General features: G+C 52.5%; 1 protein-coding gene across 1 annotated transcript in view; it reads right to left on the reverse strand.

The window, feature by feature from the left end:
• The window catches only part of CYFIP1 (cytoplasmic FMR1 interacting protein 1), a 48,992-nt gene extending 33,798 nt beyond the window's left edge, over positions 1–15,194 (reverse strand). Inside the window, 11 exon segments of the mRNA XM_049782666.1 lie at positions 922–1,044; positions 2,656–2,773; positions 3,997–4,088; positions 6,418–6,522; positions 7,992–8,120; positions 8,229–8,325; positions 10,856–11,037; positions 12,900–13,001; positions 14,509–14,586; positions 14,883–14,972; positions 15,049–15,194. Coding sequence (XP_049638623.1) covers positions 922–1,044; positions 2,656–2,773; positions 3,997–4,088; positions 6,418–6,522; positions 7,992–8,120; positions 8,229–8,325; positions 10,856–11,037; positions 12,900–13,001; positions 14,509–14,586; positions 14,883–14,972; positions 15,049–15,165 — 1,233 coding nt within the window. The 5' untranslated portion in view covers positions 15,166–15,194.
• Positions 15,195–17,367: the final 2,173 nt, after the last annotated feature.

Consider the following 17,367-nt stretch of genomic DNA (forward strand, 5'->3'; position numbering starts at 1 on the left):
ACTTGACCTTACCTGCAAGACCCCCGCCCATTCCTGGGAGGGGTCTTGGAAAAGGTAGATAAAGCTTTTGACCCAGGGGATTTGGGCCTTTTGGGGTCTCTGCCCTTTTGGTCTTTGGCCAGCATGGAGGTGAAAGGGAAGATGGCTGAAAGGAGTTAAGATGCAGGGCTAGCGAAGAATGGCTGTGCTTGAAAGGTTATGCTATAAGCCACACATGTGGTGAATAGGGCATGAATAAAGTTGATGCTTCCTGATGCCTGCCTGTGAGTGAGTTCAATACCCGTCGCTTTCCTGGACCCCAGACCCGCCGGTTGATGGGGGATGAAGCCACGTGGCCAGGGCCTAAGGACAAAGGCCTCCATCCTTCACTATCCACCATAATTATTAATTATTTAATTCTACACCTAGCACCGTCAGGAACGATTCCTGAGCACAGAGCCAGGAGTAACAACACACTGCTGTGTTGTGGTCCCCAAACAAACAAAAGACAACAGAAAAAAAAACAAAACAAAACATGTATGGGACCGGAGTGATAGCACAGTGAGAGGGCATTTGCCTTGCTCATGATCGACCCAGGACGGATCCAGGTTTGATCCCCGGCATCGTATATGGTCGCCTGCGTCTGCCAGGAACAATTTCTGAGAGCAGAGTCAGGTGTAACCCCTGAGGGTTGCTGGGTGTGGGCCTAAAAAAATCCCTCCCCAAAAAATCCCATGCATGTCCAAAAATATGACATATAGAGCCACACACACACACACACACACACACACACACACACACACACACACACACGAATCCTGGCGACAGGATTCTAGGCTGATTTCACTCAGCATGTGGGACTTAGCCCCAGGCTGCCCGCAGGCATAGCACATGCACTGCCCACTGCGCTACCCTTGAGTCACCTCTCTGGCCCACACCTACCACTTCCATGACATGGGCACTCCACTGGGACAGCAGCTGCAGGCCCTGCAGTGCCAGGTCGAACAGCTTCCGGTACTCAGCGTCTGTCTTCTGGGCTTCTTGGCGGCCTGAGCCCGTGACAACCTGGTGCGGGAAGGAACGCACAGGAGTTGAACCTGGGTTGGCTGCATGCAAGGGTAAACACTTCCCGCACTTGACTGTCTCTCCAGCCCTAGTTAGTGTTTTATATTTCTATGTTTTTGGTTGTTTGGGTCACACCCAGCGGCGCTCAGGGGGGTTACTCCTGGCTCTGTGCTTAGAAGTCACTCCTGGCAGGGTTTGGGGGACCATATGGGATGTTGGGGATCGAACCAGGTCTGCCCGGGTTGGCTGCATGCAAGACAACAAACACCTTACTGCTGTGCTATTGCTTCGGCCTCATCAAATTAAGTTTTAGTTTTTTTTGGGGGGGGATCACACCTGGTGACACTCAGGGGTACTTCTGGCGATGTGCTCAGAAATTTGCTACCTGGCTTGGGGGAACCATATGGATGCTGGGGGATTGAACCACAGTCCATCTAGGCTAGATTTTGGCAAGGCAGATGCCTTACACTCTGCGCCATTGCTCCAGCCCAAGTTGGGGTGTTCTTTTTTTGTTTGCTTTTTGCAACACTCACAGATGTTCAGGCCTTACTTCTGGTGGGCTCATAAGATCCTATGTCATGCCAGGGATCAAACCCAGGTTGGCTGCATGCATTATAAAAACCTCTCTGCTATACTATCTTCTTCAGCCCCCAAGTTAATTGTTTTTGGGGCGACATCTGGATATGCAGCTGGCTTGGGATCCTGGGATCAAACCTGGTTTGGCTATATGCAAGGTCAGCACCGTAACCCACAGTTATATCACTCTGGCTTCAAGTTCATTCATTCTATTTGGGGGAATTTTTTGTTTCGTTTTATTTTGTTTTGGGGCCTCACTAGGTGGCGCTCAGGGGTTATGTCTGGCCCTGTGCTCAGAAATCACTCCTGGCAGGTTCGGGGGACCATATGAAATTCTGGGAATAGAACCCGAGTCCTTCCCAGGTTGGCCACGTGCAAGACTCTATCACTATGCTATCGCTCCTGCCCTAAGTTCATTAATTTTAAAACAAAACAAGCCCCACAATGAGGATTTGGCATTTCCCTTCACCCCACTCCTGGCCCTAGTCTGAGAACCCCAATAATATTTCTAAGCCTGGGATTTAGGTCTTTCTTCCTCCCTCTCTTGCTTCCTTCCTTTTTCCTTCCTTTCTTTTCTCCTTTCTTCCCTCCTTCCCTTCTTTCCTTTGCTTCCTTTCCTCCTTCCCTCCCTTCCTCCTTCCTTTCCATACTTTTCTTTCTTCCCTCTTTTCCTTCCTTTCCATAGTTTCCTTCCTTCCTTCCTTCCTTCCTTCCTTCCTTCCTTCCTTCCTTCCTTCCTTCCTTCCTTCCTTCCTTCCTTCCTTCCTTCCTTCCTTCCTCCCTTCCTCCCTTCCTCCCTTCCTCCCTTCCTCCCTCCCTCCCTCCTTCCCTCCCTCCCTCCCTCCCTTCCACCCACCCACCCACCTCAGTGCAGGAAAATCCCTTCCCTTTCAGAGGCACCCATCCTGTCTTGGGGTCCCCTTGGCTTGTCTCCGACAACGGAAGACCTACTAGGTCAGAAACTAGGAGTGGTGGCAAGTGCGCCTGGCATTTCTCCAGGAGGAGACATGACACAGCTGCCATGACCGGACTGACCTCGCTGTTGCTGTAGCGCGCCAGCTCCGAGATGAAGCGCATGTGGTCCTCGCGGATCTGCAGCATCTGCTCACAGATGTTGTACTGGGGGCTGCTGCTGGACGATGTGCAGGTCCACCTGGGGTGGGGTGGGGTTGGGGACATGAGGGCAAGCCGCACCTTGAAGCCAGAGGACTTAGCGGAGTGTCCTGAGACCAGGTCTGGGCTTCACCATCAGCCACACAGGAAGGGCCTTAAGGGGGCAATGGCTTATCCAGGGGGGTGCTGCAGGGCCCTGTGCTTAGGGTTCCACTCCTGACACAGTTAAAGCCACAGAGTAGGGGGCCGGAGAGAAAGCACAATGGGGAAGGCATTTGCCTTGCATGTGGCAGATACAGATTTGATCCCTCAAAGGGATCCCTCAAGCCCGCCAGGAGTGATTTCTTAACTTAGAGCCAGGAGTAACACCTGGGTGCTGCCCCTGGATGTGGCCCCAAAACCAAAACAAAAGTCAACAGAACAAGGGCCAGAGAGCTACCAAGTGGTTAGCTCTCTTGCCTTAGACATGCTGACCAGAGTTCTTTTTTTTTTTTTCTTCACCTTTTTTATGGGGGGGGGGTTACTCCTGGCTCTGTACTCAGAAGTTGCTCCTGGCGGGCTCGGGAGACCATATGGGATGCCGGAGATCAAACCCAGGTGCATCCCAGTTGGCCACATGCAAGGCAAAATACCTTACTGCTGTGCATCACTCTGGCCCCTATTTTTTTTCACTTTACGTCAACGTAAGGTTGTTTTCGTTTGTTTGTTTGGTTGGTTTTTGGGTCACACCCGGCAGCGCTCGGGTTACTCCTGGCTCAGAAATTGCTCCCGGCAGAATCGGGGGACCATATGGGATACCAGGATTTGAATCACCATCCTTCTGCATGCAAGGCAAATGCCATATCTCCATGCTATCCTCTGGCCCCTGTAAAGTTGTTTTTTTAGTTTTTTAGTTTGTTTGTTTTTTGGGTCACACCCACAGCACTCTGTAGTTATTCCTGGCTCTGTGCTCAGAAATCGCTCCTGGCAGGCTCAGGGGGCCATATGGGATGGTGGAATGGAACCCAGGTCCACCCCAGGTTGGCTGGATGCAAGGCAAAAGCCCTACCACTATGCTATCTCTCCGGTCCCTTGAAACTACATTTTTAGCGCCCACAGGCTCACTAAGGCATTTCCAATGCATTTCAACGCTTGCGGCTCCCACAGCAGAAACTACATTGGGCAGCGCCAGGTTCCGAGCTAGACGCCATCTCTGTGAAGACACAGTGTCCCACAGCGCCAGGGGGCCAAAGGCTCTAAGGGGGCAGCTCCCAGGCCTCCTACCGGGATTTGTTCTCCTCGTAGTGGGCGCTGGTCTTGATGTATCTTGCCAGTTCTATTTGCATGTCTCCGAACAGCGGGACCACCTGGAGCTGCTGTAGTCAGAAGTACGACAACAGAAAAAAAGGGTCATTATGTGTGTTCTGTTCCCCCAAGACACTGTGGCGCGAATGAGTAATGCAGATAATTACTGAGCACTGAATGCTGCATCCGGAGAACGGAGGCAAAGAGCTATAAATACATCCTACATCCGCTTGAACCAGATAGGATGTGAGAAAGTGCCTCGAAGTGTCAAAATTAACCTACCTGGTGGCTGGATCCCTGAGGTTAAAATTAAAGCTTCGATTCTGGATGTTAAAAATAAACAACTAGAAAATGCTGGTTTTCTTTTTTACCCCATTTTTATTTTTTTTTAAAACTCAAGGATTGATTGGTTAGTTTTGGGGTCACACCTGGCGGCAATCAGGGGTTACTCCTGGCTCTGTATTCAGAGATCATCCTTAGCTGAAGGGGGGGGGACCATATGGGATGCTGGGAATCGAATTTGGTCCCTCCCGGGTCAGCTGCATGCAAGGCAAATACCCTACCACTGTGCTATCTCTCCGGCTCTTTATTTCCTTTTTTAATATGGGCTTTGGGGGAATGGCTTGCAGAGCTTGCTATAGAAGAGTTTTATACCTGGGGTTAGAGAGATAGTACAGTAGTTAGGACACTGGCCTTGCATGTGGGCAACCCAGGTTGGATCCACCAGAATCTCTCATGATTCTCCCGAACCTGCCAGGAGTGAGTCCAAAATGCAGAGCCAGGAGTAAGCCCTGAGCACCAAACCAAACCAAAGCAAAAAACCAAAACACAAAACAAAACAAAACGAAAAACCCTGATAGTTTTTGGGCTGGAGCAATAGTGTCACTTGCCTTGCATGCAGCCGACCTGGGTTTTTATATTCGGCATCCTATAGGGCTCCCCTGAGCCTGCCAGAAATAACCCCTGAGCTTCGCTGTAACTCCACCATGAATTTAGGTGTACCTACCTGAGACCCTCCCATTCTGGGGCGTGGTCTTGAAAGGTTATATAAGGCCTTTGACCCAGGGGAGTAGGTCTCTGCTCTTTTGGACTTTGGCCATCATGGAGGTCAAAGGGAAGATGGCTGAAAGGAGTTAAGATGTAGGGCTAGCTAAGAATAGCAAATGCTTGAAAGGTTATGATATAGGCCACACACATGTGGTGAATAGGGCATGAATAAAGTTGATGCTATCCTGATTGCCTGTCTCTGGATGAGTCTGATTCCGCCGTTCACCTAAATCTGGGACCCGCCAGCTGAATGGGGGTTGCGGAGCCAAGTGGCCTGGGATGGCAGAGAAAGATCCCTCTATCCATCCTTCACCATCCACCACCATCATTAATTATTTAATGCAACATCTGGCGCCCAAACAGGGACCCGCCAGCTGAATGGGGGTTGCGGAGCCACGTGGCCTGGATGGCAAAGAAAAATTCCTCCATCCATCCACACCTATCCAGCAACCATCGTTAATTATTTAATTCTACACTTCGCCAAAATAAAACAGAAAAAGCAGGCCCCCAAAGAAAACAAAATAGGGGCCAGAGTGATAGCACAACAAATAGGGTATTTGCCTTGCACGCGGCCGAACCAGGTTGAGGCCCTATCATCCCATATGGTGCCCTGAGCCTGCCAAAAATAATTTCTTTTTTTTTTAAACATTTTATTATTTATTTATTTTGGTTTTGGGGTCACACCCGAAGGCATTCAGGTGTTACTCCTGGCTCTACCCTCAGAAATTGCTCCTGGCAGGGTTGGGGGACCATATGGGATGCCGGGAATCAACCCAGGTTCATCCCGGGTTGGCTGCGTGCAAGGCAAACGCCCCACTGATATGCTAAGTTCTGGCCCCCCCTCCCAAAATGCCCTGAGCACTGCCAGGTGTGACTCCCCAGTAAAACAAACAAACAAAATATGTTGAAAAAAGAGAGAGGCCTGAAGGACTGGAAAGATAGCACAGCAGGAAGGGTTGCATACAGCCAATTTGGGTTCAAATCCCAGTATCTCATGGGATCCCCCAAGCACTGCCAGGAGAGATCCCTGAGCATCGCCGTGTGTGGCCACAGTGTCCCGAACTTCCCAAAAGGGACTGGAAGTCACTGTTGTCTTCACAAAGAGATCACAGGAAGGCAGAGTGTGTGAGGCAGTGGTGGGGAACCCAGGGAATGGCACTGCGGGGCCAGGGTCACTGTTGGCTTGGCAGAGCACCCAAGGGTCTTGCTGGGCTCCCCCAAACCTAACTCTATGCGGTGTACTTGATGCGGGAGGAAGAGGGTTGTGGTTGATCTCAGACATTCCTGAGGCTCCATACAGCAAACCCAAAGTCAGGTGCCTCCTCCCCAAGGGCAGAGAGTGAGTGAGCTTACCTTGAAATACTTGTCGATCTTGGACAGGTTGATCCTTTTCTTGGCATCCAGCTTGTAAATGTTGCTGACACTCCCGTCCATCAAGTACAGGCCGAACCCCATGACCTGAATGAAGTAGGGCAGAGGGGCAGAAAATTGGACCCCTGGGGACAGCAACTAGGGTGCAGCTGTGAAATGGCAAACTCACTCTAGTTCCTTCAAAAATATTGGGGAGCTCAGGGATAGATCCCAGTGGTGCTAGAGATCAGCAAGGAGTCCCTGAATGAATCCCTTCCTTCCTTCCTTCCTTCCTTCCTTCCTTCCTTCCTTCCTTCCTTCCTTCCTTCCTTCCTTCCTTCCTTCCTTCCTTCCTTCCTTCCTTCCTTCCTTCCTTCCTTCCTTCCTTCCTTCCTTCCTCCCTCCCTCCCTCCCTCCCTCCCTCCCTCCCTCCCTCCCTCCCTCCCATATTTCTGCAGTGTATAGGCTAAGCCATAGCTCTACTCAACCAAGCAACATGGCTGATCCAGAGCTATCAGAAATAGCTAAGAAGGGCCAGAGTGATAGCCCAATGGTAGGGTGTTTGCCTTGCACATGAACAACCCAGGATAAAACTGGGTTCAATTCCCAGCATCCCATATGGTCTCTCAAGCATGCCAGGACCAATTTCTGACCACAGAGTCAAGAGTAATCCCTGAGCGGACCCGGAGAGATAGCACAGCGGCCTTTGCCTTGCAAGGAGCCGATCCAGGATCGAAGGTGGTTGGTTCGAATCCCGGTGTCCCATATGGTCCCCCGTGCCTGCCAGGAGCTATTTCTGAGCAGACAGCCAGGAGGAACCCCTGAGCACCGCCGGGTGTGGCCCAAAAACCAAAAAAAAAAAAAAAAAAAAGAGTAATCCCTGAGCACCACCTGGGAACCAAACCCGGTTCTGCTGAGTACAAGCCAAGCACCCTGTTGCTGTACTATCTCTGGCCTGTAAACTTAATCCTTTATGGTTTTGGTTTGGTTTTGAGGCCACACCCAGCAATGCTCAAGGTTTATTTCTAACTCTGGACTCAGGAATTATTCCTTGAGATACCCGAGGAAACATATGGGGTGCCTGTTTGCACCCAGATTTGCTGGGTGCAAGAGAAGCATCCACCCCAACTGTGTTTTCTCTGGGTCCCTCAAGACTCAATCTATTTTTTTTTTTTGTCTGTTTTTGGGCCACACTTGGTGGCGCTCAGGGGTTACTCTTGGCTCTGTGCTCAGAAATCGCTCCTGGCAGGCTTGGACGACCATATGGGATGCCGAGGATCAGCATGTCTGTCCTGGGTCAACTGCGTGCAAGGCAAATGCCCTACCGCTGTGCTACCACTCCAGCCCAGTCTATTAAGGAGGCAAAATCCTCCCTCCTCAGGGCTGTGATGGTGCAGGGAGGTGTGTGGGGGGGGGGGGCTGTCTTTTGCCACCTCCGTTTCCCATCTGGACTGGCACGGAAACCCCGCCTCGCCCACCCACCCCAGGGTCCCAATGCCAGGAAGCAGTGTCACCCTGATCATATTGCCACCCGGGGTCCCTAGGCCCAGGGACAGGGGAGACCCCACACCACGTGCCTTGAGCAGCATATGCTTCTCACTAGGCGTCAGGTACATCCTGTTCTCGTAATAATCCACGCACAAGTTCACGATGTCGGCCAGCAGCTCCTCGTAGCCGGCGATCACCTCCAGCTGCTGCTGCAGAGACTGGGAGCAACACAGAGGGAGACAGTGGGTCCGGAGGTCCGGCCATGCCTGCCCGTGCCCTCCCATGCCCTCCTGTGCCCACCAATCCCAGCCCCAAACACCCCTGACCTGTGTGATCTTGTTGTGGTTGGCCAGGAACATGGAGAGATTCTGCGACTCCTGGATAGACTGTGGGTCGGCCATCTTCCGCAGGAACTGGGCAGCCCTGGGTTTGAAGCCAGAGCAAGTCGGTCAGGCTCTGGTCTTGCATGGGGCTGACCCGGGTTCGATCCCTGACATTTCATAGGATCCCCAGAGCCTGCCAGGACTGATTCCTGAGTCCAGAGCCAGAAGTAACCCATGAGCATCATGGGGTATGGTCCCCAAACTAAACAGAACAAAAAGTGTTCTCTTTATTGACTTCAACTGTACTGAGGCTGCAGGGAAGGAACTAAGAAAGGGCTCCTGAGCATGTTTTCTTCCTGTTTTGTTAGTGTTTTGGGTGACATCCGGAAGTGCTCAGGGTGGACTCCTAGTTCTGTACTCAAGGGATCACTTCTGGCCAGGTTCAGGGGTTCCCAGGGGGTTCAATCCCCGACATCCCATAGGGTCCCCTGAGTCCCTGCAGGACTCAGTCCTGAATACTGTTGTGTGTGGTTCCAACCCTCCCCCCAAATTAATGTCTTCCAATAAATGTATTGATGACTTGTCTCTAGTTAGGGTTTACTTGCAGTTGACCTGATCCTGTGAAATTTCTTTTCTTTTTTCTTTTTTTTTTTTTGGTTTTTGGGCCACACCTGGCGGTGCTCAGGGGTTACTCCTAGCTGTCTGCTCAGAAATAGCTCCTGGCAGGCACGGGGGACTATATGGGACACCGGGATTCAAACCAACCACCTTTGGTCCTGGATTGGCTGCTTGCAAGGCAAACACCACTGTGCTATCTCTCCGGGCCCCCCCCCTTTTTTTTTTGGTTTTTTGGGCCATACCCATTTGATGCTCAGGGGTCACTCCTGGCTAAGTGCTCAGAAATCGCCCCTGGCTTGGGGGACCATATGGGACGCCGGGGGATTGAAGCGTGGTCCTTCCTTGGCTAGCGCTTGCAAGGCAGACACCTTACCTCTAGCGCCACCTTGCCGGCCCCCCTGTGAAATTTCTAATGCGAAAGAGACTTTGAGGAGGAAATATAAGATCACTCTAAGGGTCTTATCAGATAGGGTCTAGACGCCCTGGGGCATGGAAATATGCCCACCCTTTGTGGCCCCGAGCTCTGCCCTCTGCATAGTAGAGACCATTATCCCCTAACAAACACATCACTGGGACCCCAAAGCACTGAAAGGGGAGACACCTCGGAGTGTCAAGAATACATGCATTAGGGGCCGGGAAGGTGGCGCTAGAGGTAAGGTGTCTACCTTGCAAGCGTTAGCGTAGGACAGACCGCAGTTCGATCCCCCGGCGTCCCATATGGTCCCCCCAAGCCAGGGGCAATTTCTGAGCGCATAGCCAGGAGTAACCCCTGAGCGTCAAACGGGTATGGCCCAAAACCAAAAAAAAAAAAAAAAAAAAAAAAAGAATACATGCATTAGGGGCCCGGAGAGATAGCACAGTGGTGTTTTCCTTGCAAGCAGCCAATCCAGGACCTAAGGTGGTTGGTTCAAATCCCGGTGTCCCATATGGTCCCCCGTGCCTGCCAGGAGCTATTTCTGAGCAGATAGCCAGGAGTAACCCCTGAGCATCGCTGGGTGTGGCCCAAAAACCAAAAAAAAAAAAAAAAATACATGCATTAAGAGCCGGCGAGGTGGCGCTAGAGGTCAGGTGTCTGCCTTGCAAGCGCTAGCCAAGGAAGGACTGTGGTTTGATCCCCTGGCGTCCCATATGGTCCCCCCAAGCCAGAGACAATTTCTGAGTGCTTGGCCAGGAGTAACCCCTGAGCATCAAACGGATGTGACCCCCCCAAAACAAAAACAAAAACAAAAACAAAAACAAAACAAAACAAAAAAGAATACATGATTCACAGGTCTTCACAGACCCGGACTGAGATTTTGTCTGGGGGCTCCTTCCTAGCAGTGCTGGATGTAAGGGACTAAGCCTAATAGGGCTGCAAGACACCAGGGCTGCAGAACGCTGAGCATGAGCTGTGGCATCTCAGAGACTTTTGGTGCCACCTGCTGAGGCATGGCAGAACAGCACATGCCTGGCCACAACTGGTGGGAGGGTGGGTGGATGGATGGATGGATGATGGATGGATGGGTAGGTGGATAGATGGATGGATGGGTGGATGGATGGATGAATGGATGGATGGATGGACGGATGGATAAATGGATGAATGGATGGATGGATGTGTAGGTAGGTGGGTGGATGGATAGATGGATGGATAAATGAATGAATGGATGGATTGATGGGTAGGTGGGTGGGTGGGTGGATGAATGGATAGGTGGGTGGGTAAATGGATAGATGTGTGGCTGGATGGATGGGTGGATGAGTGGGTGAATGGATGTGTGAGTGGGTGGGTGGATGGATGGATGGATGGATGGGTGGGTGGGTGGGTGGGTGGATAGTGGATAGATGAATAAGTGGGTGGATGAATTGTGTGGGTGGGTGGGTGGATGGATAGATGGGTGAATGAGTGGGTGGATGCTGGACGGATGGGTGGATAAATGGGTGAATGGATGAATGGGTAGATGGATGAATGGGTGGATGGATGGATGGGTGGATAGGTGGATGGATGGATGGATGGAGCAGGGCATAGCCAGACTCACCTCTTGTAGGCCGAGTGGTCATTCTTGACGCTACACTTCATGTTCTTGAGCTCGTCCAGTACGGCAAACATGTTGATAAACTTGCCCAGCGTGATCAGATAGGCCTCAGACACGAAGTCCTTTCTGCGCTCAGCATGGCACAGCCGCCGTACCTCCCCACAGAAGCGCTCGATGGCAGTTCTCTGCCAGAGGTAAGGAGGGGACAGCTCAGAAGTCACTCCTGGTAGACTCAGGGGACCATACGAGATGCCAGGGATAAAACCCAAGTTGGCTTCGTGCAAGACTTATGCCCTCCCTGCTTTGTTTCTCTGCTCTGGCCCCTGAAGGTTTTTTGTTTTTTGTTTTTTTGGTTTTTGGGTCACACCCGGCAGCACTCAGGGGTTCCTCCTGGCTCTACGCTCAGAAATCGCTCCTGGCAGGCTCGGGGAACCATATGGGATGCTGGGATTCGAACCACTGTCCTTCTGCATGCAAGGAAAACGCCTTACCTCCATGCTATTTCTCCAGTCCCAGGGTTTTTTTTTTAAACTTTTTTGTTGATTTTTGGTGTTTGGGCCACACCCGAAGGTGCTCAGGAGTTAGTCTTGGCTCTGCACTCAGAAATTGCTCCTGGCAGGTTTGGGGGACTATATGGGATGCTGGGGAACGAACTCAGGTCTGTCCTGGTCAGCCGTGTGCAAGGCAAACACCCTACCGCTGTGCTATTGCTCTGTCCCCACCCCACCCCCATTTTTTTTTTTTTTTTTGGTTTTTGGGCCACACCCTGTGACGCTCAGGGGTTACTCCTGGCTATGCGCTCAGAAGTTGCTCCTGGCTTCTTGGGGGACCATATGGGACGCCGGGGGATCGAACCTCGGTCCGTCCTAGGCTAGCGCAGGCAAGGCAGGCACCTTACCTCCAGCGCCACCGCCCGGCCCCCCCACCCCCATTTTTTTTTTAACTTTTTGGGCCACACTTTTCAGTGCTCAGGGTCTACTCCTGGCTCTGCGCTCAGGTATCATGCATGGTGGTACTCGAAGGGACTCTATGGGATGCCAGTGTACAAGGCAAATGCCTTCCCTGCTGTGCTATCTCTCTGGCTCCATAGAAGCTTTCTGCCTTGTGGCCTAGAAGATGCAAAGAAAGCAGCAAGATCCAGGACTGAGGCCCCATCAGTGGTTCTGACTCACTCTGGGGAAGGTAAAGGGGAGCTTTTCCGGGGACTGCAGAGGGTTGAGTCTGGGACATAAGGATGCACAGTGGCTCAGGCCAGAACCCAAAACTCCTCACTACCTGCCATCACCACCCCCATATCTCATGTCTAAAAGAGCCGGTTTGGGACTGGAGTGGTGGCACAAGCGATAGAGCATCTGCTTTGCATGCACTAGGCTAGAATGAACCGTGGCCTGATCCCCCAGCATCCCATATGGTCCCCCAAGCCAGGAGCAATTGCTGAGCGCATAGCCAGGAGTCACCCCTGAGAGTCACCGGGTGTGGCCCCAAAACCAAGAAAAATAAGAAAAAAACAACAAAAAAGAAGCCGGTTTTATCGTTTCCGGAACTGACTGGTTTTGTTCAAGACCAATAGCCACTTCCCTAAAAAACTGGGTGCTTTTTAGGTGGGTCGAGCAATTACTGAGCCAAACACTCCACTGAGCTGTTTAAGGAACAGGGGCTGGCTACAAGTGTCAGGTTAAAATAAGGGGGTACACAGCAGGACTTTTCCTCCTAACTACTCTAAGAATAAAAAACGATCCTGAAAGTTTCTCCTCTCATAAGCCAGTAGGCATAATGTCAGTCACCCAGGGGCCAGGCATGAGGCTGGGGGGAAGGAACCCCTAAAGTCAGACAAGCTGACAGGCAGGCAAGCCCTCGGAGCAGCCTGGATGGAAGAAACAAGAACCACATTCACAGAAGTGAAACCAAAGCCTTTTCCCAGGGCTCAGTGGGCCAGACTGTGGGGCTTCGGGCCCTCTGGTTGGAAAGGCTGAGGGCTGCTCCTCCAGTCCACCAGCGCCCCAATACCCGCAGTCTGCATTCACCCCTGCACAAGCTGCCCTTTTACCTGGAAGTACATGAAGTTCATCAGCTTGGTCACCTCGGGCTCCAAGACTTCCACGGTTTTCTCATAGATTTCCACTCTGTTGGGCTGTTCATTACATTTCACCTGGAAAGGAGAGAGTCGAGTGTCAGAGGCTTTGAGAGATTGTGTGTATATAGGTGGGGTTTTTTTTTGGGGGGGGGCGGGACAGGGGAAAAGAGGGTGTCAGGGAGTTGCCCAGGGGATATCCCACCGCAGGGTAGAGGTTATACAGATGAGCATTAAGACTGGGACGGGGGTTGTGTGGATGGACCAGGCTTAGCTGAGGTTAGTGGGGTTCTTTTTTTTGGTTTTTGTTTGGGGTCACACCCGGAGGTGCTCAGGGGTTCCTCCTGGCTCTGTGCTCAGAAATCACTCCTGGCAGGCACAGGGGACCATATGGGATGCCGGGATTAGAACCACCTTCTGTTAGAATCGGTTGTATGCAAGGCAAATGCCTTACCACTGTGCTATCTCTCTGGCCTCTCTCTGGCCTTCCAATGAGGGTTCTTGTTTTGTTTTGTTTTTATTTGTTGGTTGGTTTTTTTTGGATTCTTTTTGGGTTCCCACCCAGCAGCACTCAGGGGTTCCTCCTGGCTTTACGTTCAGAAATGGCAGGCTGGGGGGGGGGGGGCATATGGGATGCCAGGATTCGAACCACCGTCCTTCTGCATGCAAGGCAAACACCCTACCTCCATGCCATCTCTGCGGCCCCCCAGTGAGTGAGGGTTCTTAACTGAGACAAGTGGGGTTCTGGTTATGAGCTGGAGTCATGATAACCATTGGGGTGCGGGTGGTCTGGATCTGCCTGGGCTTGGTATACAAAGGCAGGGACTGTGATGATGGATGGGGCTTAGCAGATGACCCCCACATGGCTGATGAGTGGATGGTAGGGGAGGCTTGACTTATGGTGTGGCTTATGGTGATGGACGGGGCTTGGCACTGAGTGAGTGTGGCTTATCATGGGCAGGGTGTCTGAGTGGGCAGGCTTGGTTGATCAGGTGTGACTTATAGTAATAGTAGGTTGTGTTGGACAGGCAGGGGCTTATGATGGGCAGAGATGGAGTGGGTAAGGCTTGTAATGGGTGTCGCTTAATATGGAATGGGTGTGGCTTAAGGTAATGGGTGTCGCTTAATATGGAATGGGTGTGGCTTAAGGTAATGGGTGTCGCTTAATATGGAATGGGTGTGGCTTAAGGTAATGGGTGTCGCTTAATATGGAATGGGTGTGGCTTAAGGTAATGGGTGTGGTTTGATACTGAATGGGTGTGGCTTGTCAAGGTACGTCTTATTGGGTAGGGCTTGTTTGATTTGGCGGTGGCTTGAAGCCATGGGTGGGGTTGTTGCATGGGCCGCTCCTGTGTTGGGCAGAGGCATGATGGAGTGGGTGTGGCTTATGCTAATGAGTGGTGGCTTGTGTTGATAGGGAGGGGATGGTGAGTGGGCGGGGCTTGCAATAATGGGTGGGGCTTGTTGTTTGGGCATGGTGGAGAGGGTGTGGCTTATGTAAATGGGCAGGGCTTGCCAGGATGGGTGAGACTTGACCAAGAGGTGGTTCTGATGATGGCTGGGACTATGGTGTGGGCAAAGGCACCTGCGGAATGGCGCGGGAGCAGCTCCTCCAGGTGTACAGCATGACGGCATACTCTTGGCCTTCTTCTAGCATCTCATTCTGCAAAGGAAGCAGGAGAGAGATGCAGGTTGTGACTCTACCCACCATAAGCAGAGTCCCTTGGGGCAGACAATCAGGAAGATCAGGAACTGGCCCAGCAGAGAGCCAGAGCTATGCCATTGGGGGACCGCAGTGTGAGGTCAGCATGGGTTGGAGTAGCACCCCAACTGCAGGAAACAGCAGCCACTGAACCCAGCACATTTGCACAGCATGAGCCCCCTCACCACAAACCCAGCAGCCTACCCCACTCATAGACCCAGAGCAGCCCCTCTGGACCCCCAGAAAGTGGCCCTCACCATGCTGGAGTGGACCGTGGCCTGCTCGATGTATCTCGCGATGCCCGTGACAAAGGCATTTCGATCCTCAAAGTTGGTGTTGAAGTTGGGCTGGAAGGCAGAGCGGAGGTGGGTGTCACGGGGGTTCCTCTGGCCTGGGGGCCTCCCCCTGCAGCCCCCTACCTACCTGATAGAGCAGCGAGGAGGGTGGCGGCTCGATGCAGGGCTGCTGGTCTGGCAGCGGCAGCTCCTCCAGCAGATCCACGTTGGACAGGGCATCCTCCAGGGTGACCTGGGCTGCCATGCTGCCTGCAACGAACACCGGGCACTCAACTGAGATGGCACAGGGTGCTGGCCTCTGCCTGCCCTCCCACAGGGTCCTGCCACTTCCTGCCACCGTGGGTGACACCCCAGATCTTCGCGATCAGCATCCTTCCTGATCAGATGCTCTTCCTGGGGTATCTCTAGGGAGTGGCACCCATAGCTGGACCAGAGTCCTGTGACCCACAGATCTTGGGGACAGGATCCTGAGAGAGAGAGGCAGGTCCCACAGGAAGGGCAACCCCCCTCCCAGGGACCAGGAGCAGGAACTTGGAGGGGTGGGTGGAGAAAAGTCAAGGAACTGCAGAGATGGTATCTCTCAGTATCCATGCCCACTGCAGAGGGAGCTCAGACCATGCATGGAGCAGTTGAGGGTAGGGGACCTCAATCCTCACTGGACTCAGGGGCAGCACTGACCCTGCACACTGCAGTGGTCCTCAAACTATGGCCCGCAGGCCACATATTGTATTTGTATCTGTTTTGTTTCTTCATTGCAAACTGAGATCTATGCAGTGTGCATAAGAATTCGTTCCTAAGTTTTGTTTTTACTAGAGTCAGACCCTCCAATGGTCTGAGGGACAGTGAACTGGCCCCCTGTTGAAAAAGTTTGAGGACCCCTGCTGCACAGGATGCATTAAGCAGCTGTTTTGTTTTGGGGGGAGCCTGAGCCACACCTCTTGGGGTTCAGGGGTCACTCTTGGCAACCCAGGCTCCGCCCTGTTCTGAGCAGCCTGGTGGTGACACAGAACCAGCTGAGAAGACGCAGGCAGCACACACAGGCACTGGGGTGCCCGAGGGCTCTACTGTGGCTGGGTACCCAACAAAGTGGGGGTGCTTGCCAAAGCAACAAAGGAGAACCCCAATTTCTCCAAAAGCCTCATGCAGCACGGACAGGAAGTAGTGGCAATGCTGTTGTTCCACCCAGGAGCAGCTCATAGACTTGGGGTCTCCTCCAATAATATTCAGGAACATGGAGTGATGGGACATTGGGGAGGGCATTGACCTTGCATGTGGCAGACCTGGGTTCAACCCCCAGCAGCCCATATGGCCCCCAGATCCCTGCCAGGAGTAATCCTTAGCCTTGGCTCTTTGCCAGGACTCAGTTCTGAGCACCGTTGGGTATGACCCCAACACACACCCCCAAATATAAAACCCCAAACACACTCTTTCTGGAGCCGCAGCAATAGCACAGTGGGTAGAGCATTTGTCTTACTGGTAGCTACTCTTGGTGCGACCCAGGTTCAATCTCCAGCAGATCTCATATGGTCCCCTGAGCACCACCAGGAGTGATCCCTAAGAACAGAGCCAAGAGTAACCCCAGTATTGCCAGGTATGTCCCCAACAACAACAACAACAACAACAACAAATACATTCCATCCCTGAGACCAGATGCAGTTACCCAATAGCTGCAGATAGCACCCCACAAACAGCTACAACCCCAAGCCAGCCACCCCAAGGACCGGCCGGGTGGAACCCCAGTGCTCTCTAGCCACAGCAAAAATGACCACGGTTGGGCCCAGAGAGATAGCATGGCGGCGTTTGCCTTGCAAGCAGCCAATCCAGGACCAAAGGTGGTTGGTTCGAATCCCGGTGTCCCATATGGTCCCCTGTGCCTGCCAGGAGCTATTTCTGAGCAGACAGCCAGGAGTAACCCCCGAGCACCACCGGGTGTGGCCCAAAAACAAAAACAAAAACAAACAAAAATGACCGCGGTTCCTGTGACAGCTAGAAAGTGAAGGTGCCGGGCCAGCTCGGCGATACTCCGAACCCCAGTCTCAGAACTGAGGCTGTGATGCTCGCCCTGTGGTGGCACTAAGTGGAGGCGTGACATATAGCCATGCCATAGGAAAACACAGCCACTGCATAGACCCAAGCCAGGCGTGGGTTCTTATGCAAAGCGTGTCTTTCCAGTGGCCCCCAAGATCGGGACTTGCTGACTCTGCAGCCAACCCGTTTGCACGTTGGCACCAGCCCTGCCTGGCCAGCTCGGAAATGATTCAGCTGACAGGGCAAGACAAGGCTGCCATTCGCTTCCTCTTCAGGGGGTGACGAACAAGCCTTCCCGGGGAAAGCAGAAACAGCCTGTCTCTTTGTGCAAAAGCTTAAAAAACAAAAAATAGTCCTGTGGGGAGTGAGAGAGAGAAGAGCCCGGCTCAACTGCTCTCTCTTCTCTCTCTGTGTGTCT

The sequence above is a fragment of the Suncus etruscus genome, chromosome 11 (assembly GCF_024139225.1).
Source record: "Suncus etruscus isolate mSunEtr1 chromosome 11, mSunEtr1.pri.cur, whole genome shotgun sequence".
NCBI lineage: Eukaryota > Metazoa > Chordata > Mammalia > Eulipotyphla > Soricidae > Suncus > Suncus etruscus.